The sequence below is a fragment of the Eulemur rufifrons genome, chromosome 24, assembly GCF_041146395.1.
Source record: "Eulemur rufifrons isolate Redbay chromosome 24, OSU_ERuf_1, whole genome shotgun sequence".
NCBI lineage: Eukaryota > Metazoa > Chordata > Mammalia > Primates > Lemuridae > Eulemur > Eulemur rufifrons.
Genome location: NC_091006.1, coordinates 11,772,828 through 11,797,872, shown reverse-complemented (window position 1 = coordinate 11,797,872; position 25,045 = coordinate 11,772,828). Strand labels below are relative to the sequence as shown.

At 48.6% G+C, this 25,045-nt stretch overlaps 1 protein-coding gene across 1 annotated transcript; it reads left to right on the top strand.

Annotated features, from left to right (window-relative positions):
• Positions 1–389: 389 nt before the first annotated feature.
• On the top strand, positions 390–25,045 carry ZNF541 (zinc finger protein 541). Its single transcript, XM_069458264.1, has 15 exons — positions 390–696; positions 4,254–4,497; positions 6,371–8,222; positions 10,069–10,127; positions 10,397–10,556; positions 10,854–11,027; positions 11,921–12,245; positions 19,422–19,485; positions 20,066–20,208; positions 20,574–20,677; positions 21,910–21,985; positions 22,521–22,609; positions 24,248–24,388; positions 24,575–24,756; positions 24,874–25,045. Exons 1-15 carry the CDS (start codon positions 390–392, stop codon positions 25,043–25,045), a joined length of 4,092 nt encoding a protein of 1,363 aa, XP_069314365.1.

The following is a 25,045-nucleotide window of genomic DNA, read 5'->3' as shown; positions in this document are numbered from 1 at the left end:
ATGTTCTTATGTGTTTATAGCTGAGAAAGAGGTCAGTCCAGTCCACCATGTTGCTAGAAATCCTTTCATTTATTCCCTATGACAACCTTATGATGGAGGTACTCTTATACCCACTTTATAGATAAGGAAATTGGGGCTTGTGGAGCGTTAGTGACTTGCCCAAGGTCACATGGCTATTAAGTGGCAGAGACCAGTCCCAGATAAAGGTCTGTTTGGATTGGAAGTCCATGTTCTACCCACCTTGCCATATTGCCACCTCATAACTTCGATTCCTCCTTCTTCATTTTCAGGAATTAGCTGCGATCAAAGGGTACTCTCCTCCCTGTCTCCTTACACGTCTTTGCTTGTCCGGAGAGTAGCTCTTGGCCAAGACCTGGCAGTGGAGAGCCATGGACCAGTACAGCCTTGGGGACGAGGGTGCCCTGCCGTCAGAAATGCACCTCCCTTCGTTTTCGGAGAGCCAAGGGCTCAACTGCAGCGACACCCTCAACCGGGATCTGGGTCCCAACACACGAGACCTGCTCTATGCTGGCCTGAGTGGTTTGGACCTGGACCCCAGCCTCCCAACGCCTGACATGCCCAGCGAGGCACTAGAGGACAACTTAGACACCCTGTCCCTGTACTCGGGGAAGGACAGTGATTCCATGAAACTGCTGGAGGAGTATGCAGATTCAGAATCTCAGACTTCCTTGCAAGGTGAGGCAGTCCACTGGGGTAGAAGGGCCTGGCAGGTTGTTTGACAGTTCCTGTGGCCACCTAGGGATTGGTTCTGCCTGGATTGGTTAAGAAAATTTTTCTCTTATACAGGTAACTTAGGAAATGGTCATTTTTTTCCTACTTGGGAATTGTTCCCTACTTCCTAATAAAGGAAATAGAACACTCATTTTAGGGAATAATGTTGAGAAACTTAGATGTTTTGGGATATCCTAATCTTCTGTGGTGTGTGGGCAGACCTTAGTGTTTATGGGAGACTTTCCTACCCATTGCCACATCTCAGAGACTCTTTGTACTTTACCAGAATGAGCTGGGTCCTGTCCATTCTGATCCTTGGTTGTCTAATCGTCCTGGGCCTCAGTGTCTTTATCTGTAAAGTGGGAGGACAATAATATCACCTCTGCATCTCCCCAGAGTAACAGTGGTAAGAAGCAAAAGAAAAAACTATCATAAAAGCACTTAGAGCATAAAGCCCTGGACAGATATTAGTTGGTTTTTTTTAAAAAAAATTAATATCATTATGTTTTATTTTAGATAGGCCCTTGATTCAGTTCTGTCTTTCTCTTCAGCAGTGGATGAGAGAAGGGAGAACTTTATTTAATTCTTATGAAATAATTAAATAACTTTAAATAACTTGGTTAAATCTCCTTGTGGTTTGCCTTTAGGCTTCCCCCAGAGGATAAATTGGGTTTTTGTTTTTAACCCCCTTTCATGGGTTCTAGAATAAGTTGCTTAGATGGGTTGACTGAGCTAGGGCTTTTTGATATTTATATTCACGCCACGTGCATTGAAGGCCACATCTAACATGGCCCTACGATGTAGACATTAGTGTTAATTGGAATAAGCAGCTCAAGAAACATTGTGAAGACCTTGCTAAAATGCAAAACCTATGAGGGCCCCCTACTCCACAGAAGATGTAGTGGACAAGGCATAAGCCTTGTTGTGTTGGAAGGACTGCTCAGTATGAAATCCTAGAAACGTCAGACATCATTACAGGACGTCTGCAGCGTTGCAGGCACTGGGCCAGGCCTGGGAGTACAGCAATTAGGATTTTCAACTTGGGCCACAGAAATTACCTGGAAAATGCTGGTAGAGTATGTGTGCATTTTGGTGGGCAGAGAAACTAGCTTTCATAGATTTATATGGAGGTCTGCCCCCCACAATATTATAAATCATTAATCTACTTAAACTTTTCCTAGTTTGTTTTAAACTTTAAATTTTTTTTTCACCTTATAGGAAAAAAGGAATCCACTAAATGTTAAATTTCAACTCTTTACACTTCTCTAACTTAAATTCAGGTGCATATAATATATAATGTATACTATAAGTGCATAGGCTTATATTAATTTTTTTAAATTAAGAAAGTAATATATGTTTATTAAAGAAAATTTAGAAAATAAAGAAAAGTAATAAGAAAGAAAAATCTCTACCCTGGTTCCCACATGTAAATTTTTAAACACATGTTTGAAGTTGCTCAGGCACACATAGCCTTGTAGAGATAATATTAAGTACACAATTCCATTTGAAAGCTTTAAGACAGTGTCTTTGCTTTCATATATGAAGGTAGGCCTTCATATTGAAGGTCATTGTCATAGCTATTCCACTGGATTCCATATTCTTTTTTTTTTTTAAGACACAGGGTCTCACTATGTTGTCCAGGCTGGAGTGCAGTGACTAGTTTCACTGCAGCCTCGACCTTCCAGGCTCAAGCGATCCTCCCCACCACAGCCTCCCAAGTAGCTGGGACTACAGGCAAATGCCACCACTCCTCCCAAGACCATATTCTTGCTTGTTAGACTGTTAAAGTGTTTCTGTGAACACTTTTTCATATAGGATTTTCTTTTGGATTAGTTTTTGAACATTGTCGTCAAATATGTTTACCCAGACAGAGCACGTAAACAACTTTAGAGCCTTATAACACTGCTCTCTGCATCAAGCAGCTTCCCAGGCTAGTGACGCTGTGTGCGTTTTCCAGTGTCCTTGCCAATTTTTAAAAACAATTTGTTTTCTAGTTTAATAGTTACTTTAATAAGGATTTTAAAGTAAGTTAGCCAGGCTAAGGACCTTCCTCTGAGAGAATCCAATTTTTTCTTGTTTAAACCTGTTGGAATAATTCAACTAGTCATTATAGTAATTTCTCATAGGGAGAAGATGAAGGTCAACCATGTTAAGTGACAAATAGCCTCAAGGCTCCTAGTCTAGTTTCCTTTCTGCTGTGTCTGTCATGTGCATCTCATTAGCCAGAGAGAATTTGTTAGGGGTGGGGAACCTGTGGCCTTAAGGCGAGATGTGGCCGAGATGTGGCCTTCTAGGTCTTTCAGTGCCGCATTTTGACCGAATCCACATTTTACAGAACAAATTCTTTTATTAAAAGGGGTGCAGCACAGGAGGATGAAGCTTGTCTTGCCCCCTTTGGTGCTTAAAAAAGAACGATCTGGAAATCAGAAAGCCGAGGTTCCCCACTTATCTAACATACAGTTATTGGGTACCTACTGGTGCCAGAGTGGGGCTCCGGAGCCGGGAAGACAGCAGTAAACAAGCAGAGTCCTTGCACACGTGGGCCTTGTTTCTGGTGGTTTCAAATCAGCTTCCCTTTACTACTCTGTCCCTTGGAGCAAGACAGAAGCAATCCGACCCCTCCTCCACAGGGTGGCCCTTCAGATATTTAAAGACACCCTCCCTCTCCCAAGTGAATATTCTCAGTTCCTTCAGCTGAGATATGATTTATAAAAATACTTTCTCATTCTACCCAAGAGATACAGAAAATGTAGAAAATTCAGATACAGAAAAAGAGGAAAACAAAACCAACCAATAATCCTACCAGTCAACCCAATTCCCTCAGTCTGTTTTCTATCGAAATTTATTTTTCTTGTTTAACAACTAGGATAATTCTGTTTTGCAATAGGCTGCTTTTTCTCACTTAGTAGTATGGCATGAATATCCCTTCACGTCATTGGATATTTTTCTACAATTTTATTTGAAATGCTTATGTCATAGACCATTTAAACCATAATGCAGTCACCTGCGTGCCCTCTTGTCAGATGTTAGGTTGCTTCTAACATTTCACAAGGAAAAGCAATGTGACAGTTAACGCTCTTGCAGCCAGATCTTTGTACAAAGCTACATTTATTTCCTTAAACGTTAAAAATCCAAAAGTGTCATTGGCTGGGTGCGTGTAAGGATTTATACCTTTCCAAGGTTTCGGATGATGTATTTCCAGGTTGCCCTTCCAAGAGTACCGGGTGATGGTGGAGTCGTAAGCCCTGCCTGTCCTGGTCACACCACCCTAGAAGTGCTTCAGTCTGCCGCCGTCCCTCTGCATGTGGCACTGAGTCTGGGTGCTGTCCCCAGGGTGTGGTGTGGCCGGGGCCCCTGCTCCTGAACCGTGTTTTCTCTGCATGTAAAGCTGCTGACGTTGGAGTAAGAGTATTTGGCCCACTCCTACAAGGCCGCCATGGTTCTAGGAGTTTTAGAGTGCTTTAGCTGTGCTCTTCGATTTCCCCAGCTGTGTGTAACCTGTGCTTTCTCCCTCTGTTTAGAGCTGGGGCTAGGTGCCCTTAAGGTGCCTAAAGAGGCTGACGAAGGAGGCAGGGCCACCTCTGGGAGTGCCAGGAAAGGAAAGCGGCAGCACAGTTCCCCTCAAAACCCGCTTCTGGACTGCAGCCTGTGTGGGAAGGTGTTCAGCAGCGCCAGCTCTCTCAGCAAGCACTACCTGACGCACAGCCAGGAAAGGAAGCACGTCTGCAAAATCTGCAGCAAGGCCTTTAAGCGTCAGGACCACCTGTATGTAGGAGCCTGGTCAGGGGAATGTCTGTTCCGGGGCCGGTGGGTGCGGGCGTGTTCCTGGGTCTCCGTCCTGCCCTCCCAGACCCACCTGTCTCATCCTCTGTTCAGTTTTTCCACCTTCCTGTTCCCCGGCTGTGTGTAACCTGTGCTCAGACGCAGAGTCCGTTCTTCTCACACTGCCAGTGTGCTGGGAGCCCCGAATGCACACCAGTCTGGAAGTAGCTGCTTCCGTTTGCAGACCGAGCCCTTGTGACTTAATTAAAACACTCAATGGCTCACTCCCGAGGCACTTGTGTCATGGAGGAAGTTTGGCTAACTGTGCAGAGCAATGTCCTGAGTCCCTGGGAGTTGACCAGGCAGAACGGATCTGCGTTCCACGGGGAATAGATGTTGGGATAACACGGGGGGCATAAAAGGTGGGATGCCTGTTTCCGGAACATGGCAATGGGGCATGAACCCTTGTTTTTCTTTATTAACTCCTTTTGTTTTTAAACTCCTGATTTAAAACAAACAAACAAACAAAAAAAAAACTCTTGGTGTTAAGATGAAAGCCCAGTTTGAGTTAGGAGCAAAATTTCCCTTGTCTTTTTTTTTTTTTTTTTTTTTTTAAAGAAACAGGGATCTCATGATGTTGCCTAGGCTAGACTCTGACTCGTAGGCTCAAGCGATCTTCCCACCTCACCTCCTGAGTAGCTGGGACTACAGTAGCCACATACCACAGCACCTGCAAAATATCCCTTATTCTTACTGTCCCAGAAACGATAAGCTTTTGTTGCCTGTGAGGGCAAGGACAGCTTCCCTCAAGAGACTTGCAAGTGGAAGATGCCTTGCATTCCTGCAGGGCTCCTTCCTCTGATTAATCCGTCTTTCATTTTATCTTCTCACTCACCCCTACCCCAGGGCCCAGGGAAAGGAAGCGATTTGCTCCTGTCACTAGTTGGTAGCAGCTAGGGCTAGAGCTTAGGTCTCCTGACTCCTTCCCTGTTGCTTCTCTCAGATGGAGGCCAGCTGTGAACCTCTGGAGGAACCTTTATTAGTCACTGGATTTATCCCATGGGCCACGTTTACTAGCACTGTCCAGAGCAGGCCTGTTGGGAACCCAGAGCTGATTTGCTCATTTGTTTATATTTATAAAGTGATAATGTAGATGTAGGTGTGATGTAAATATAATACGTATGTATATGCATGTGTGTTTGCAGAAATTGTAGGCACGTTTGGCTCTAGGGAGTTGGGCAGCTGTAAATGGGTTTCTTTGCTGTGGGGGTTCCAGATAGCTGTCCTCACAGGAAGCCTCCTATAAGGCATGGACTGCTTGCTGGAGGGAGGTTATAATCCCTAAGTTAGCATCTCCCCAAGTCTGTTCTGCAGAACCCTGCTTCTCAGGAATGCTGATAGGAGCTATTTGGAAAAAAAGGAACAGTTCTTTGGGCAAATAAGTTTGAGAGACACTGAAAATTAAACAGGTCTCTCTCTACGCGTGGCTTTTAAATTTGCTACGGTGCCTTGTGAATCTCCAAGAAGTGAATAGTGTTTTTTTTTTTTTTCAAAACCTCAAGTCCTGCGGGAGCAACTCTGGAGGACTGCTGTTCCTTGGAACCCACTCTGGGGAAGTCTGATCTGGCTTCAGTGGATATATTTTTTTTTTTTTTTTTTCAGATAAGGGGTTTGCTTAAGGGCAAGGGAGAGGAGCTCCCCTACCAGGTTGCTTTGACAGAGCAGGGGTTGCTTGGTAGTCTTTCCTCGTGGGGGCTGAGTACAGTTTCTGAATCGTGGTGCGGCTGCACGGCTGACCCTTGGGGCCCCTGGGGCCCTGCAGTGGAAGGCCCGTCTGAGGCCACCCCCTGACCTCCTTTCCTGTGTCTGGCTCCAGGACAGGGCACATGCTCACCCACCAGAAGACGAAGCCCTTCGTGTGCATCGAGCAGGGGTGCAGCAAGAGCTACTGCGACTACCGCTCTCTGCGCCGGCACTACGAGGTCCAGCACGGCCTGTGCATCCTGAAGGAAGCCGCCCCGGAGGAGGAAGCCTGTGGGGACTCCCCCCATGCCCACGAGATGGCCAGCCAGCCGCCTCCCAGTAGCCTGCGGTCCCTGGTGCCCCCAGAAGCCAGGTCCCCCGGCTCCCTCTTGCCCAACCGAGACCTCCTGCGCTGTATCGTGAGCAGCATCGTCCACCAGAAGATCCCTTCTCCTGGCCCAGCTCCGGCGGGGTCCGCAGACAGTGAAGGGAGGAACACGGCCTGCCCCTGCCCCGCCCCATCAGGGTCTTCCTCCTGCACCCCAGCTGGCACCCCAGCACCCCCAGGAACCCTGGGCACTGAGGTTCCCGAGGAGCCTTGTCTTCCGCAGGAGCCAGCCGCTGATGCGTTCACGGCCGTCCACCCAAGGGCAGCAGAGAATGGCACCCCTGACCCACCAGAGCCAGAACCCCCGATGCTTCAGCTCCCATCCACCATGGAGGGCTGGCCCGAGGGCGGCTCCCTGCCTGCCTGCCTGCCTCTCTTCCGAGGCCAGACGGTCCCTGCCAGTTCCCAGCCATCGAACCACAACTTCCAGTGGCTCCGGAACCTGCCGGGCTGCCCCAAGAGCAAAGGCAACAACATGTTCGTTGTCCACAAGCCCCCTGTGCCATCGCGTGAGGGCTCCGAACCTGGCCCGGGGCACAGCAGCACCTCCCCGTCAGTGGAGCCCTCATCCAGCTCGGGCAGCAGCCTGGAGGATGCGCTGCCCTTCCCTCCCACACTCCTGAAGGCACCCGGGGAGGCCGCGAGTGACCCCAGGTATGGCAGTGGGGAAGACGATTCCTGGGCTTCCAAGAAGAGGTTTGACTGCGACTCCGTCTCACGGCAGAACCCTGGGGAGCCTGGCCTCCAGGACGTCCAGAAACCCGGTGGGCTCCCATCGGATGCCACTCCGCTCTTCCGGCAGCTGTTCCTGAAGTCACAGGAGTCTCTAGTAAGCCATGAGCAGATGCAAGTGTTCCAGATGATCACCAAGTCCCAGCGAATCTTCTCCCACACCCAGGTGGCAGCAGCCTCCTCCCAGGTCCCCGTGCCCGAGGACAAGCAGGCTACCCTGAAGCCGCTGCAGGGGCCGTGGCCACAGCAGCCCACACCACTGGCACCGGCTGCTGACTCTGCCCTCGCTGGCCCTGAAAACCTGGAGGCAGAGGGATCCCCAGCCCACGGGAGAAAAGCCACGCCCACGGTTCCCAGAGAGGCCTCCCCTGGCAGCACAAGAAGAGACTCAAAGGGAGGCCTGAAAGTGGCCACTGCTCTGCCACCCCTCACAGGGCCATCTCTGGACCCCTCCGGGAATCCAGACGTCTCTTCTGTGGCAAAGCAGTTGCGATCCTCGAAAGGCACCTTGGACCTGGGGGACATCTTCCCTCCCACGGGCTCACGGCAGACCCAGTTAGGTGGGGATGAGCCGCCCGGAGCCCAGCTGCCTGGGAAGCAGCCTCAGGCCGAGAACGGCACAACTTCAGGGGCCACTAAAGGTGAGAAGGGCCCAGGCTGCTCCCGGGGCGGAGGCTACAGGCTCTTCTCGGGTAACCCCAGAGCCCAGCGCTTCTCAGGCTTCCGGAAAGAGAAGGTGAAGATGGATATGTGCTGTGCAGCTTCTCCCAGCCAGGTAGCCATGGCCTCCTTCTCGTCTGCTGGGCCTCCCACGGATCCGCCCCGCGACCCCAAGTCCAAGCTGACAATATTCAACAGAATCCAGGTACCGAGCCCTCTTTCACGTGGCCTTGACCATAGCGAGGCGAGAGTTCCAGTTGGTGTTCGTATCAGCATTTATTAGTTGTCCATGCATTTCTTTCATTTCATTGAATCCTTAGGTGTAGTTTTATAGAGGAAGAAATTAAGGTGCAGAGAGATTGTGGTTTCTCCTACAAGAAACAAAACCCACCAGATTAGAATGAGGACATTGCACAGTTGTCCACAGCGCTCTGTGTCATTTTGTTGTTTCACCGAGCTGTTTCTGCTTGCTTTCTTTTCCTTCTCGTTTCCTTTTGGGTTTGCCTCCTTAAATTCTTCAGAGGATGTAAAGGTAGACACCCTCCTTCCCTTAAATGTTCCTGTGTGAAGTGGCCGTGTATTTTCTGATTGTGACTCATGGTTTCCACCAGTACAAGTGGGCACCTGCTGTGTCCCCCACCCTGCTCAACACAGTCATGAGCGGTGGCTTGTTCCTTCATCATCCTGCCGTAAGATCCTGAAGAGCTTAGCCACTTCTCATACCACAGCTATCTGTTTTTTTAAAAAAACAGCTTTATCATTCACATGCCATGTAATTCACCACTTTAAGGTATACAATTCAGTAGTCTTTTAGTATATTCACAAGATTGTGGGCCCATCAGCAGTATTTGCCAGAACAGTTTCATCACCCCAGAAAGGAATGTCACATCCCTTAGTTGTCACCGCTAATCTCCCCATCTCCCAGCCCCTGGCAACTGTGACTCCACTTTCTGTCTACAGATGTGCCTGTTCTGGACGTTTCGTATGGTGGAATCGTACAACAGGTGGCCTTTCGTGTCTGACTTCTTTCACTTAGCGTGGTGTTTTCAAGGTCCGTCCACATTGTGGCCTGTGTCCGTGCTTCCTTCCTTCTTAGGGCTGAGGAACATTTTGCTGGATGGATGTACTAGATTTCATTTGTCTGTTCATCCGCTGATGAACATTTACGTTGTTTCCACTTTTTGGCTATTGTGAATAGCGCTATTATGACCCTTTGCCCATGTACAAATTTTTGTGTGGATGTATGTCCTTGGGTAGGTACCTCGGAGTGGAATTGCCAGGTCCTGTGGCAACTCTTCGTTTAGCATTTGAGGAACTGCCTGATGTTCTGTGAAGGAGCTGCGCCGTTGTACATTCCCACCCACAGGTGACGAGGGCTTCCATTTCTCCACATCCTCACCAACACTTGCTTTTGTCCATTTTTTCTTTTTCTAGAGATGATGTCTCACTGTGTTGCCCAGGCTGGACTTCAACTCCTGGCCTCAAGCGATCCTCCTGCCTCAGCCTCCCAAGTAGCAGGGACTGTAGCACACCTGGCTCACCTTTTTATTATTATTATTATAACCATTCTAGGGGATGTGAAGTGGTATCCCATTGTGGTTTTGATTTGTGTTTCCCTGATGGCTAATGATGGCCTTTCCGTGTGCTTTCTGGCCATTTGTATATCTTCTTAGAAGAAATGTCTATACAGATCCTTTGCCCATTTTAAAAATTGAGTTGCCATCTTTTCATTATTGAGTTTCGGGGTTTGCTTATATATTGTGGACGCAAGCAACTTTTCAGATACACGATTTGCAAATATTCTGTCCTATATTGTGGGTTGTCTTTTCATTTTATTGTGTCGCTTGCAGGGCAAATGTTTTTAATTTTAATGAAGTCCAATTTGTTTGTTTTGTCTTTTGTTTTGCTTTGGTGTCACATCTAAGAAACCATTGCCTAATCCAAGATCATGAAGATTTACTCTGGTGTTTTGTTCCGAGAGTCTTTTAGCTTTAGCTCTCCCGTCCCTCCTCATTTGTGATGTGTTGGCTCAGACGTGTTTTCATCTTCAGGGTGGAAACATCTACAGGCTCCCCCATCCGATGAAGGAAGAGAACACGGCAGGTGGATGGTAAGTTAAGAAGCCCCTCCTGCCCTGCCTGGGGGTCCTCCGTGGCTTTCACGTGCTGGCTCTAGGTGAGTGAGCTGGGTGTCCTCATCTGAGGGGGATGCTTCAGCCCATGAAGAATTTGAGTAGAGCCTCCATTTTTTAGGGTCTATCAATAGTTGCCAGTGGATTGGAGTTGAAAACAAAAAAGAAAAAAACAAAAACAAAAAAATCAGTGATCAGGGACAGAGTCCCCATCTCCCATTCTTCCCTCCTGCCATGTCTACCCACAGTAACCAGCAAAATGGGGGCCCTACGGACCGGACAGAGCCAAGGAGCACTTACGTCTGCAAGAACTGCAGCCAGATGTTTTATACCGAGAAAGGGCTGAGCAGCCACATGTGTTTTCACAGCGACCAGTGGCCGTCACCTCGAGGGAAGCAGGAGCTGCAGGTGAAGGGGCATGAGCAGTAGCTTCCGAGGTTATGGGGTTTCTGGCAGGCCTGGGGGGAGTAGGCGACTGGGTGTCGCTTATCTCAGGATGGAGACGTCACCCTGCGCAGGGACCCAGGGTCAGGGCTCTGCTGCTCTCCAGGGGCAGCGGCAGCTCTTCGGCGCTGCCCTCACCCCCAGCCTCACTGCCAGGAAGTTTGTGACAGCTGTCCTCACGGTAGTCACTATTTTCTGGGGCACCTCTCCTCTCCCCTACCTACCATTTCTCTTAAAGAGCCATCTCTTCTCCGTATTTAGGGGTTTGGTACGGAGTTTTGCAAGCCACTGAGACAGGCGCTGAGGCCAGAAGGGGATGGACAGAGTCCCCCAGAAGCCAAGAAGCCCGTGGACATCATGGCTGCAGCCCCCATGGTGATCCCTGTGTCAGTCCCTGTGGCTCCAGTGAACCAACACGCAGGGAGCATGACCCAGGTGGGTGCTCGTCTGTCTGCCTTCTCACTGCTCCTAGAAAAACCCAAACCCCAACACAGAAAATCCTGACTCCAGAACATGGTTTGCATGTTCATTCAGTTATTCAGCGTTTGCTGAGCCCCTCTGTGCCAGGCCCTGTGCTGTGTGGTGCTGGGGACACAGCAAGGTCTATGATAGTCAAGCCCTGCCTCCCAGGGCTCCCAGTCCATTGGAGGAGACAGACCTGTCCCCAGACGGTGATGACCTGGATGGACAGAGCTGGGGGGAGGAAAGGGAGCTGGGAAGTTCTGAGGGGGCTCCTGACCCGGCCTGAAGAGGTCAGAGAGGGCTTCCTGGAGGAGGGGGTGAGGGAGCTGAGAGGTAGAGGGTGAGGCTGGAAGAGAGGAGGAGAGAAGTTTGTCTGTTCAGCCTGTACTGGACGCCCCACCTGGAGAAGCTGATGCTGGACTCAGGGACAAGAGGTGTGGACCACAAGGTCCCCCAAGTCAGTGACAGGATCCCATTTTTGGTCTCATGGGAGCTGTTTTCATCTGAGTGGAATAAATTTTTGTTTTGTCACAGTCATCCTCTATCTCTGGCCTCCACTCTTCTTAACAATTGAAGCTGTCCTCACACGTTTCCAGAATCCTCTGAGCCAGGGGCTCTCCTTGGGGGGAGGGGTGCGTGAGAAGGCTGCAGCCTCAGAACATGCCAGGCCTAGTCTCTCAGGTCCGGCCCAGGCCTGGCTGGCCTCTGCTGCAGGCTGTGGGTGTGGCCACGCAGGGCCTGTATGTCATGTTTCCCTCCGTCTCCATGGCCAGTCCCTTTGCCCACTCTCATGTCGTCCTCCAGACTGAGTGATGCAGCAGGGTGGCCTCCAGGGAACATCTGTGCTTCTGAACTCTCTTCCCCAGGGACAGGAGCAGGACGGGGAAGAGAGAGACAGCAAGGAGAGCAGCCAACACAGAAAGCGGAAGAAGCACCCCCAGCCCAAGGCGTTGTTCATCCCTCCTCCACCCTCCACGTTTGGGGAGCTGGGCCCTGGAAGATGCCACCAGAGCTGCCTGCGGTCTCCAGTGTTCCTAGTGGACCACCTCCTGAAGGGCTTGTTCCAGTGCTCCCCCTACACGCCGCCCCCCATGCTCAGCCCCATCCGGGAGGGCTCGGGGCTGTACTTCAACACTCTCTGTTCCACGTCGGCTCAGGCCAGTCCCGACCAGCTCATCAGCTCCATGCTTGGTGAGTGAGGCCAGGGCACTCGCTCTCTGACCGATCGCGTGGCCGATCTCCTGTGGACACAACCACCCTCCCTTACAGCATTTGGCCCAGCGACTGTCTCCTGCCTGTGGGTGTGCCTGGTCCGAGAGTCCCCTCGCTGTTCAGAAGCACCCGGGACCAATCTGTGACCAGCAGCCTTCTAAGTGCTTAGGATTTTACAGCCAGAAAGAAAACATGGAGGTCATCTAGCCTGACCACGCTACTGCCTGCCTGTTTGTGTCGTTCTCTTAACAGCTTTGTTGAGCTATAATTCAGGTACCATACAGATCACCCATTTAGAGTATGCAGTATTTCTTAGGATATTCGCAAGGTTGTGCACCCATCATAACAATCTAACTTTTATTGGCAGTGACACCCGTCCTATAGCTGCACAGGCCCTCGTCCCCCTCAACCCCAGGCACACGCTCATCTGCTTTCTGTTTCTATGAATTTACCTGTTCTGGAGTTTTCGTGTAAGTGGGATCATACAACATGTGACCTTTTGTGTCTAGTTTATTCTACTCTAGTGTAGTGTTTTCAGGGTCCGTCCACGTTGCAGCATGTATCAGTGCTGCGTTCCTTCTGAGGGCTGAATGAGATTCCATGGCACGGGTAGCTCACATTTTGTGTATCTGTTCATCAGCGATGGACGCTGCGGTTGGTTGGTCCCACTTTGGGCCATTATGAATAATGCTGCTGTGAAGATTCACGTACAGGTGTTTGTGTGGAGGTATATTCTCAGTTCTCTTGGGTAGATACCTGAGAGCGAAATGCTGGGTCTTATGGTAACTCTATATTTAACTGTTTTAGGAACTGCCAGACTGTTTTCCAGAATGGCTGTGTCATTTTAAATTCCCACCAGCAGTATATGAGATTGTAATTTCTCTACAGCCTTGCCAACACTTTTTGTTGTCTGTGGTTTTATTATAACAATCCTGGTAGATATAAAGTGGTATCTGATTGCAGTTTTGATTTGCGTCTCTGTGATATAGTAAAATATATATTTGGTCTTTGACCCATTTCCCAACATACAACTCCTAAAATGCTTAGAATTGCCAAAGTGCTGTCTTATTGTATGCTAATGTTGACTGACAGCCCATCCCCTAGGTAGCTTCAGGCTGGGGACTGGTTACTGCAAAGACCCAAGCAGGATTAGAGGGTTGGGATTTTCAGCTCCACCCCACAACCTCTGGGAAGGGAAGAGGGATTGAAGGTTAAGTTCATCACCAATGGCCAATGATCTAGTCAGTCATGCCTACATAATGAGCCTCCATTAAAAACCCAGAAGGGCAGGGCTCAGAGAGCTTCCGGATAGCTGAACGCTTGGAGGTTCCTGGAGCGTGGCATGCCAGGAGTAGGCTACGTGCCTTGCCCTAGGTATCTTTTCTTTCTTTATGACATCCTTTATGATAAACCGGAAAACGCAAGTGGTTGTTGCCTTGAGTTCTGTGAGCTGCTCTAGCAAATTAATCGAACACGAAGAGGGTTGGGAACCTTCATTTATAGTCAGAAGCTCAGGCAACATAAGTTGGGGCTTGTGAGCAGCATGGGAGGTGGGAGGCAGGCTCGGGGACCGAGCTCCCCAGCTGTGGGATCTGACACCACTTCCAGGCGTAGGTAGTGTCAGAACTGAATTAGAGGGCACCTACCTGGTGTCTGCTGCAGAATCGATTGTTTGCTTGGTGTGCTGGGGGAAAAAACCCCACATATTTGGTCACAGCAGTGTTCTGTGCTGGTTGTAGTGTGAAAGCAGAGGAAAAAGGTTTGAGTTTTTTCCACTCAGTTTCCCTGATGGCTAATGATGTTGCGCATTTTCTGTGTGTTCCTGGCCATTTGTATTTCTCCGGAGAAGAAATGTCTATTCAGATCCCGTGCCCATTTTCTTAATTGAGTTACTCTCTTTTTCTTGTTGAGTTTCAGGAATTCCTTATATATTCTGGTGGCAAGCCCCTTGTCAGATACACGATTTCAAATATTCTCTCCCATTTTGTGGGCTTTTATTTCATTTTATTTATGGAATTGTTTGAGAGACAGAAGTTTTTAATTTTGATGAAGTCCAATTTAGTTTTTCTGTTTTCACTCGTGCTTTTGGTGTCGCATGTAAGGGTTTGCCTGACCCAAGGTCGTTAAGAGTTACTCCTTTGTTTTCTTGTAAGAGTTTTATAATTTTGACTCTTATATTTAGATCTTTAATCAATTTTAAGTTAATGTCGGTATACTGTGTGAGGTAGGGTCCAAATTCATTCTTTTGCATGTGGATATCCAGTTGTGCGGTGCCATATTTTGAAAACACTGTTCCTGTTGGATTGTCTCAGCACCCTTGTTGAAAATCAGTTGACCCTAAATGCCTGGGTGTATTTCTGGACTTTCAGTTCTATTCCACCGATCTCTGTGTTTACTCTTATGCCAGTATCATACTGTTTTGATTACTGTAGCTTTGTGGTACGTTTTCAAATAGGGAAATGCGAGTTCTCTACCTTTGTTCTTCTTTTTCAAGATTATTTTAGCTGTTCTGAGTCTCTTGCATTTCTGTAGACTTTTATGATCACTAAGGATTTTGATAGCTATTGTATAGAATGTGTAGATCAATTAGGGGAGTATTGCCATTCTAACAACCGTAAGCCATTCTATCCGTGAACTTGGGACATCTTTCCATTTATTTAGACCTTGTTTAATTTCTTTTCAATAACGTTTTGTAGCTTTTTAGCATCTTTTTTCCCTTCTGTTCCTCCTTTCCTATTTTCTTTTGCATTAAGTGAATATTTTCTAGTGTAACATTTTCATTCCTTTCATTCCTTTTTTACTTTTTCTTAGTCATTTCTTAGTTACTGCTCTAAAACAGTATACATCTTACCAGAATTCAGGTATGTACTAAATTAATTACAGTGAGATAGAGAAACATTGCTTCTTTTTTTTTTTTTTTTTTTTTTTTTGTTGAGACAGAGTCTCACTTTGTTGCCCAGGCTAGAGTGAGTGCCGTGGCGTCAGCTTAGCTCACAGCAACCTCAGACTCCTCGGCTTAAGCGATCCAACTGCCTCAGCCTCCCGAGTAGCTGGGACTACAGGCATGCGCCACCATGCCCGGCTAATTTTTTCTATATAGATTTTTAGTTGTCCATATAATGTCTTTCTATTTTTAGTAGAGACGGGGTCTCGCTCAGGCTGGTCTCGAACTCCTGACCTTGAGTGATCCACCCGCCTCGGCCTCCCAGAGTGCTAGGATTACAGGCGTGAGCCACCGCGCCCGGCCGAGAAACATTGCTTCTACTCTAACTCCATTCCATCTGATCCATATTTGGTGCCACTATTATTTTATATATACACAGGAAATATTTATGTATATTAGAAACTCAACAATACGTTGTCATAATTATTACTTCATATAATTTACGTCATGTAAAAAAACTGAGAATAAAGGAAAGCAAGTATCAGATATAGAGTTTGTTATATTAACCTTCTTATTTACTATTTCTAGATCTCTTCATTTATTCCTGTGGATTTGAGTTACCCTCAGGTGTTACTTCTTTATGCTGATACAGCTTTGCTCCTTTGTGTTGTTACTGTCACGTAATTACATTTCTATATGTTATAGACCCCCAATACATATTGTTTTATGCAGTTGCTCTTTAAGTTAATTATGAAAAGAGAAGAAATATACAATTATACTCTCTTTTGTAATTACCTACATAATTACCTTTGCCAGCACTCTTTATTTTTTTTGTGTGGATTCAGATTACTATCTGATGTCATTTGCTTTCAGCCTGAAGAACTGTCTTTAGTATTTTTTTAAAATAATAGACCTAATGAGATATAATTCACAAATAGTCCCTTTAAAGTATATAATTTAGTGGGTTTTAGTTTATGCAGAGAACTGTGCAAACATCATCGCCATTATTTTTTGGACATTGTCATCATCCTGTAAAGAAATGCCATTCTTACGAGCAGTCACTCCTTTCCTGCCCTCCCTGCCTAGCGCTAGGCAACCACTAATCTAATTTTTGTCTCTATAGGTTTGGCTATTCTGGACATTTCATAGGTGGAATCATACAAAATACAGTTCTTTGTGTTAGGCTTCTTTCACTCAGTATCATGTTTTCAAGTTTCATCCTTTTTACATTATGTATTCTCTGTGGGTGAATAATATTCCATTGATAATATTTCTTATGAGGCAGGTTTGCTAACAACACATTTTGCCAATCTTTTTAACCTGGGAATTTTTTTAAAGGTTTGCATGTTTCTTTATAATTACAATTTACATTACTCCAACAGAGCAGCCCCATTGCTATGTTCTAAATCCTGGCCGTTCAGTTCTACAGAAATAAACCCAAGCCTTTACAGTAACTTCATCAATACAGAAGTAAAGATTTTGTAGCTGTTAAAGTGATTTAGTTATCAAGGTGCTTATTTTTAATAAAATGCTGTGTCAGTCAGAAGGACACATGCTTGGCTGGGTGAGGTGGCTCATGCCTATAATCCTAGCACTCTGGGAGACCGAGGCAGGAGGACTGCTTGAGGCCAGGAGTTTGAGACCAGCCTGAGCCAGAGCAGGACCCCTTCTCTATAAAAATAGCGAAATTAGCTGGGCATGCCTATAGTCCCAGCTACTAGGGAGGCTGAGGCAGGCGGATCGCTTTGAGCCCAGAAATTTGAGGTTGCAGTGAGCTATGGTGATGCCACTGCACTGTAGTCTCTAGTCTGGGCGACAGAGTGAGACACTGTCTCAAAAAAAAAATATGCATACTAAAGTTCTGACCCATTAACTCATGCAACAAATTTATATTCCCCACCATCCCTCCACCTACCTTTAAAACAAAAACACAGAAGAACTATTTGCAACAGAGGGAGAATATGCTCTTGGTCTACTAGCCTTGTAAAAAGACTGGCTCATTTCCACGTGGATGATCACATGGAAGTGCTTGGCCAGAGTCCAACACTGGCTCACTAATCCAGGTCAGAGGCTGGCAGAGATAGGACAGAGGGCCAGGGGTTACCTGGAAATTTTTTATTTTGCCTTCATTTTAAAAAATTAATTTGCTGGATACAAGATTCTTGGTTGGCAATTTTTGTTTAAAAAAATTAGCACTTTGAATATGTTATCCCACTGCCTTTTGACTATCATAGTTTCTGATGAGAAGTCAGCTGTTAGTCTTATTGGGGTTCCCTTGTATGTGATGAGGTTTTTTTTCCTAATTTTGCTTTTGAGATTTTATCTTTGACTTTCAATATTTTGCCTGGATGTAGATCTTTTTTTTTTTTGTTTTGTTTATCCTACTTGGATTCGTAGAGCTGCTTGGATGTATATGTTGTCATCAAATTGAGGAGGGTTTTGGCTATTATTTCTTTTCTTTTTTTTTTTTTTTTTTTTGAGACAGAGTCTCACCCTGTTGCCCAGGCTAGAGTGAGTGCCGTGGCGTCAGCCTAGCTCACAGCAACCTCAAACTCCTGAGCTCAAGCGATCCTCCTGTCTCAGCCTCCCGAGTAGCTGGGACTACAGGCATGCGCCACCATGCCCGGCTAATTTTTTCTATATATATTTTTAGCTGTCCATATAATTTCTTTCTATTTTTAGTAGAGGTGGGGTCTCGCTCTTGCTCAGGCTGGTCTCGAACTCCTGAGCTCAAACGATCCGCCCACCTCGGCCTCCCAGAGTGCTAGGATTACAGGCGTGAGCCACCGCGCCCGGCCTATTATTTCTTTTTTTTTTTTTTTTTTTTTTTTTTTTTTTTTTTGTTGAGACAGAGTCTCACTTTGTTGCCCAGGCTAGAGTGAGTGCCGTGGCGTCTGCTTAGCTCACAGCAACCTCAGACTCCTCGGCTTAAGCGATCCTACTGCCTCAGCCTCCCGAGTAGCTGGGACTACAGGCATGCGCCACTATGCCCGGCTAATTTTTTCTATATAGATTTTTAGTTGTCCATATAATGTCTTTCTATTTTTAGTAGAGACGGGGTCTCGCTCAGGCTGGTCTCGAACTCCTGAGCTCAAACGATCCGCCCACCTCGGCCTCCCAGAGTGCTAGGATTACAGGCGTGAGCCACCGCGCCCGGCCTCCTATTATTTCTTTAAATTTTTTTTTTGTCCCTTTCTCCTCTCCTTCTGGCACTCCCATTATAAGTAGTTGTCAGCCGGGCGTGGTGGCTCACGCCTGTAATCCTAGCACTCTGGGAGGCCGAGGCGGGTGGATTGCTCAAGGTCAGGAGTTCCAGACCAGCCTGAGCAAGAGTGAGACCCCGTCTCTACTATAAATAGAAAGAAATTATCTGGCCAACTAAAATATATATAGAAAAAATTAGCCGGGCATGGTGGCGCATGCCTGTAGTCCCAGCTACCTGGGAGGCTGAGGCAGTAGAATCATTTAAGCCCAGGAGTTTGAGGTTGCTGTGAGCTAGGCTGACGCCACGGCACTCACTCTAGCCCGGGCAACAAAGCGAGACTCTGTCTCAAAAAAAAAAAAAAAAAAAGAAAAAGTAGTTGTCACACTTAACGGTGTCCCACTTTTCTGAGGCTCTCTTTGTTTTCCTTGATTCTTTTTTCAGTTCTTCAGATTCCATAATCTCTATCGATCTGTCTTCAAGTTTGCTGACTATTTTCTTTTGCCGACTCAAACCTGTTGAGCCCCATTTTTATTATTTTATTTTTTAACCCCAGAATTTTCTTTTTTATATATAATTTCTATCTCTTAACGAAATTCTCTATTTGATGAGAAATTATTATTGTACCTTCCGTTAATTCTTTATGCATGGGAGCTGAGGGGAGAGGCAGCCCCCATCTGGGCCACGCAGTAGAGCCCTTGGGGTAGAGCTTCCACTGCCCAGAGCTGGGAGCCCGGGGTAAGGAAGCCGGTTATGGCTCAGATGCCACGGACTTTTGTTGTCATTATCGCAATTTAGTTGATATTCTTGAATGAATATTTCTCCAAATGCTGTATGCCCTTAGAACAATTTCCAGAGACTTGAACTTCTTGTTTTTATATATACATATAGTTTCCATAAGTTAATTTCTTGTTTGCTGAGTTTCTTCCTCGGCCTTTTCAGAAGTTCACCCTCCTCCCACGGGACCTTAAGGAGCCCGTGTTCCGCTGTGTCCACAAAGGCAGGCATGGGGGCCCTGTGGGTCACTTCCAGTCCATTTTCTTGAGGCTTTTCACTGTGTGTTTTCTAGATCAAGTGGATGGCTCTTTCGGCATCTGTGTGGTGAAAGACGACACCAAGATCAGCATTGAACCGTAAGTTGGAGCAGACTTAGAACCTGAGTCCTCACAAAGGAGATGCTGTCTCTCCCCCTGTGGGCTCCAGTGTCAGTTTCCCCCAAGGGCTGCGTCTTCACGGGGAGTCAGGTTTAGCTGCAGAGGCTCCTTAGGAGAGAAGCAGTGGATTTCTCCGGGTAGACGTGGGAAGATCCCCCACTCTGTTCACACATCCACAGTTAGGCACTTGGGGTTCCAGGTAGAATTGGTGATGGCACAGTGCAGGACTCGAGGGCACCTGTGGGACGGGGCTGGCTGGCTGTGGCGTGGACGCAGAAGCATGCCAGGCATCGGCTTGAGCCTCCCCTGCCTTGACCTCAAGAGAGGCACCCAAGGCCAGAAATGTGGCGATGAAAAATAACAGAGGAAGGAAGGAGGCGTCCCCGGAGAGGCTTCTGAAATGCCTGTGTGTGTCTGTTGGGGTGGTGGGTACCCAGCACACCGGGAGACGGCAGAGCAGGCTGTGGCCTGAGCGGAACACGCAGAGCACCTCTGTCTCATTTCCCATCTCAGTCACACTTCTGTGTCTCCCACGTCTGTGTGTGTGGCCTTATTTCAGACACATCAATATAGGAAGCCGGTTTCAGGCTGACATCCCGGAGCTCCAGGAGAGATCGCTGGCCGGAGTTGATGAGCATGTCGCTTCTCTGGTCTGGAAGCCATGGGGAGATGTGATGACCAACCCAGAGACACAGGACAGAGGTGGCTGAGGCTTTGGAGTCAAATTCCTAAGGTCCCTTCTTCACCCTCCATCTCCAAGGAGTTTCTCCTCCCAGTTCTCACCCGTCCCTCGGTCGGGGGTGGGGAGCTGGCCATGGCTGAGAAGTGCTTCTCCCCTGCTGCATCTCCCACCCCACCCCTGCTCTCACACAGTGGCCGGTGAGGCTGTCCAGAGCGGGTGCCAGGGCCGGGTTTCTGCTCTTCCTCCTCCGCCGTCCCTTTCCTCAGCCTGCCCCCAGTGGAGATGAGGAGTGAAGTGAGGAGGAGCCCCTCTCTGCGCTGTCTGGGAAGGTTTCCTCCTCGGCACCTGCTGAGTCCCTTGTGTCTCCTGTTCCTAACAAACGCAGTGACTGAGCTCTGCAACGTGGCGTGCTCCAGCGTGATGCCGGGCGGGGGCACCAACCTGGAGCTCGCTCTGCACTGCCTGCACGAGGCCCGGGGCAACGTTCAGGTGAGGCAGAGCAAGGGGCGGGGATTGGGGGGGCGGGAGAAGCTCCCTGCTCTCCGGGGAACCCCAGTGTACATGATGCGCCTTCTGTTTGGGGGTTCACAGCTAATGGAAACTAAAGGAAGGCCACCCCTACTTCCACCCAGTGGCTTTGGGATTGGTGTGGTCCTTGCGAACTGACTGCAGGGGAAAGCTCAGATGGGACTCAGTTCATCAGTTACTTACCTGGGGCAACAGCTGAGCGCTGGGTTTCCTCTGAGAAATCTCAAGGGCACCAGGGAAGGGGAGCCCTGTGGACCCTGTTCAGGCCCTGCGTTAATCTGGTTCATTTATTGGAATTTAGGTTTTGATTAAAATCTCACGTATAAAAACCTCTGGTGCAGCATAAATGCCTCTGCCTATTCCAAGGACCGTCATCACAATTCTGAGGGTTAAAAAATAAATGAAAAGTCTAACTGAGCAGTGGGAGAGGAAGAGTCACATTGCCCATGTTAGGGACCCGAGAGTCATTCTACAATCTTGCTTTCTATCAAGCCAAGAGGCAGTGTCTGGCACACAGTGGGTCCTCAGTGCAGCCGTCAGTACACATTTATTGGGTACCTACTGGGTGCCTGTGCTGTAGGCACTGGGGCCAGGGCCAGCTCAGGGACGCCACGCTTGGTCTAACGCTCTGCTATCTCTGTCCTGAAATCCTTACCCCTTTCGAGCGAGGAACCCTGTATATTTCATTTTGCACGGGGCCCTGCACATTATGCCGGCCGTGCTCCCTGGGGTTACCCTGGTTATCCAGACAAAATCCCTGCCCTCACGGGGCTTACGTTTTAGGAAAGTCAGAACAGGAAGTATATTTTTAAAACTTGTCAGCTCATGATTACTGCTGTGAAGAAAAGAAATCGGGGCAGTAGGCAAGGGTAGCGTTCCTCAGAACGCTGGTCCCCAGCAGAACAAGGAGCTTGTGCCAGAATAAATCCACACAGCTTCCTTCTCTGAGACAGTCTTTCTCTGAAAAAAATGCCATCAGCTACACTCAGTGGTTTTCTTAGTGACATAGTTGATGTGCCTACAGACAATTCACAGGCTGGTGACTGGTCCAGGGCTACTTTGAGCGACCCTGGGAGATGGGATTGACTTCAGGGACAGCTGTAGGTGTTTTTCAAATAAATGAAAGATTGAAGGTGGCCCTCCACCTCACCATCCCAGCCTCCTTGAGTAGCCTGCACCTCGTCTTGTTCCAGGTTGCCCTGGAGACTCTCTTACTCAAAGGACCCCAGAAGCCGCGGACTCACCCGCTCGCCGACTATCGCTACACAGGTGATTGGAGAAAGGCTGCCGGGATAGTTTTGGCTTGAGACCCTGTAAACCAGTCAGATCTGTTGGCAGCCTCTGCCTCTGCCTCTGCCTCTTGGAGTTCTTTTCAGGGCCTTTGCCTGCCTTTCTAGAAAGGCCTGTCTTCGCTGGGGTGACTTAGTAGGCACTACTTGCTGCTAGTTGGGTCCTGCCTTCACCCTTCTCCAGTGGTTTCCTTATGGGCTCTGCCCAGCCAAGAGAGGATATGCCTGGCCAGGGAGAGGGGAAGGTGGGCTCAGCTTCAGTGTGGAGCCAACCAGCCCTGGAGTCAGGCTGCCTGGGGCCCCACCTGCCTTTACCAAGCGATCAAAGCCTCAGTTATCACATCCATAAAGTGGGGATAATGGTCCCTCCCTTCCAGGGTTTTTGAGGATTGTATGAGATTGAAACAAAAGTGGTGCTCAGTAATGGCAACTTTAAAAGGGAGGGTGGTCTGCAATTCAGCCATGGCTGTCGTCCCAAAAGGAGAAATGTCCTCCCCCTGTTGCCTTGTTGACAGGTTCAGACATCTGGACTCCTATGGAGAAGAGGCTCTTTAAGAAGGCCTTCTGTGCCCACAAGAAAGACTTTTTCTTGATACACAAGACGGTAAGGTGAACGAGGCCTGTTGGCAGTGACCTCACCTCACAAAGCTGAGACAAGCTAAAGCTGAAGGGCCACTGGGGGTCCAAGGGCCCCACCCCTCGCCTGCCTGTGGTGATACTCTACTCACACTGCAAACAGTTTACAACGTCCAAAGGCCGTCCTTGTGAGCAGCTACAAACAGCACAGAAACGTGCTACCTGTTCAGAACAAAGTCCTCAACACCCTTCCCCGCAGTCCTGCTTCTGATTTGTGACCTCTGTTAACTATCTGGCCAAGCACTTACAGGCATTTCTCTGTACCAGTTTTTGGGGGTTTTTTTGAGACAGCACCTCACTCTGCTGCCAGGGCTAGAGTGCAGTGGTGTCCTCCTAGCTCACGGCAACCTCAAACTCTGGGCCTAGTAATGCTCCTGCCTCAGCCTCCCAAGTAGCTAAGACTACAGGCCCATGCCACCATGCCTGGCTAATTTTTCTATTTTTAGTAGAGACGGAGTCTCGCCCTTGCTCAGTCTGCTCTTGAACTCCTGGCCTTAAGCGATCCTCCCACCTCGGCCTCCCAAAATGCTAAGATACAGGCATGAGCCACCAGGCCCCACCAAGGCTGTGCTGTTTTGACTCCTAGTTTGTGAAGACACACAAAGCTGAGAAAACTCTGTGTGGAGAACGTGTTTTCTGGAGAGAGCTCCATAGCCAACTTAATTTCCTGGGAAATTTTCTTTTCTAGAGTCATTAAACTCATTTCCATTTTGTTTTTACGGAAGTCATTTTTTTTTTTTTGTGAGACAGAGTCTCACTCTGTTGCCCAGGCTAGAGTGAGTGCCGTGGCGTCAGCCTAGCTCACAGCAACCTCAAACTCTTGGGCTCAAGCGATCCTCCTGTCTCAGCCTCCCAAGTAGCTGGGACTACAGGCATGCACCACCATGCCCGGCTAATTTTTTCTATATATATTTTTAGCTGTCCATATAATTTCTTTCTATTTTTAGTAGAGATGGGGTCTCGCTCTTGCTCAGGCTGGTCTCGAACTCCTGAGCTCAAACGATCCGCCCACCTCGGCCTCCCAGAGAGCTAGGATTACAGGCGTGAGCCACCGCGCCCGGCCGGAAGTCATTTTTAATGAGATCCCTTCTTAGTGGGGAGAAGAGCGAATGATGCCCCCAGTTCAGACTGTGGACTCCAAACCTCCCTCGTCTCTGGAGTGGGCCACTTTTCCCATCAGGACTCTAGAGGCTGTGCCTGGTTGTAGGGCTGTGTGGTATTCCGCCACAGGAAGGCATTCAGTTTTAATTAGTCCCAGCTGGTAAACAGACGGCTATTAGTTGATGTCACAGGGAGCATCCTCGTGTGTGTGTGTGTGTGTGTGTGTGTGTGTGTGTGTCTTCCTATAGGGAAGAATTCCAGGGCTGGGATTGCTGCTCATTGTGCACCGGACTTAGGTATTGGTGGCTACTGTGTGGCTTCACTTTGAACCTCTCATCCCTGGAAGGACTTTGTGATCCTCTGCCTCTGCCATGAAGGGGCACACCCAGACAAAGGAAGAGGCGTTTCCAAAGGGCTTTCCAAAAGTGGCAGCTGGCCCAGTGGGAGGGTCACACTCACCCGGCCTGCACGCTGCCCACAGCCTGCTTCTGTTCTCTTGCACTAGATCCAGACAAAGACGGTAGCCCAGTGTGTTGAGTATTATTACATCTGGAAGAAAATGATTAAGTTTGACTGCGGCCGAGCCCCAGGGCTAGAAAAGAGGGTCAAGAGAGAGCCAGATGAGGCGGAAAGGACAGAAGAGAAGGTAGAGGATCGGGCGGGGGGGTGTCTGGGGTTTCTCTCTGATCTGGACATCTGCTGCCCATCTGCATCGGAGGGCTGGGTCAGAGGGGGCTCCTGAGGGGAAGGTTTCCCTGTAGAAGACACAATGCCCTTAGAGCTCATAAGGGGGAAGGTTAACATCCTTGTGTTGTTTTTGCACCGTCTGCAGGTCATTTGCAGCCCTCGGGAGAGACCCAGCCACCGTCCAACTCCCGAGTTAAAGATAAAGACCAAGAATTACAGGAGGGAGTCCATCCTCAACTCCAGCCCAAATGCAGGTCCCAAACGGACCCCCGAGCAGCCAGGCAGTGTGGAGAGTCAGGGCGTTTTTCCGTGCAGAGAGTGTGAGAGGTACTCAGCTTTTTCCTGAAGAGGCTCACTCGCCCCAGCCTCAGCCCCGTGATCCCTTCCTTGGGGCGACCCCCCTGCCCCACTGCTCTGACCCCATGTCTTCTGGCGACTCCTCAGGGTGTTCGACAAGATCAAGAGTCGAAATGCCCACATGAAGCGGCACCGCCTGCAGGACCACGTGGAACCCATCGTCAGGGTGAAGTGGCCGGTGAAGCCCTTCCAGCTGAAGGAGGAGGAGGAGGAGGAGGAGGAGGAGCTAGGGGCCGACATTGGCCCCCTGCAGTGGTGA

What these genes read in the sequence shown, in the direction of transcription:
- ZNF541 (XM_069458264.1), top strand. Translation starts at nt 390, where the DNA reads ATGGACCAGTACAGCCTTGGGGACGAGGGTGCCCTGCCGTCAGAAATG. An exon ending in ACGCAGGGAGCATGACCCAG is followed by an intron (nt 11,028 to 11,920) that starts GTGGGTGCTCGT and finishes TCTCTTCCCCAG; the next exon opens with GGACAGGAGCAGGACGGGGA. An exon ending in ACCAAGATCAGCATTGAACC is followed by an intron (nt 19,486 to 20,065) that starts GTAAGTTGGAGC and finishes GCCTTATTTCAG; the next exon opens with ACACATCAATATAGGAAGCC.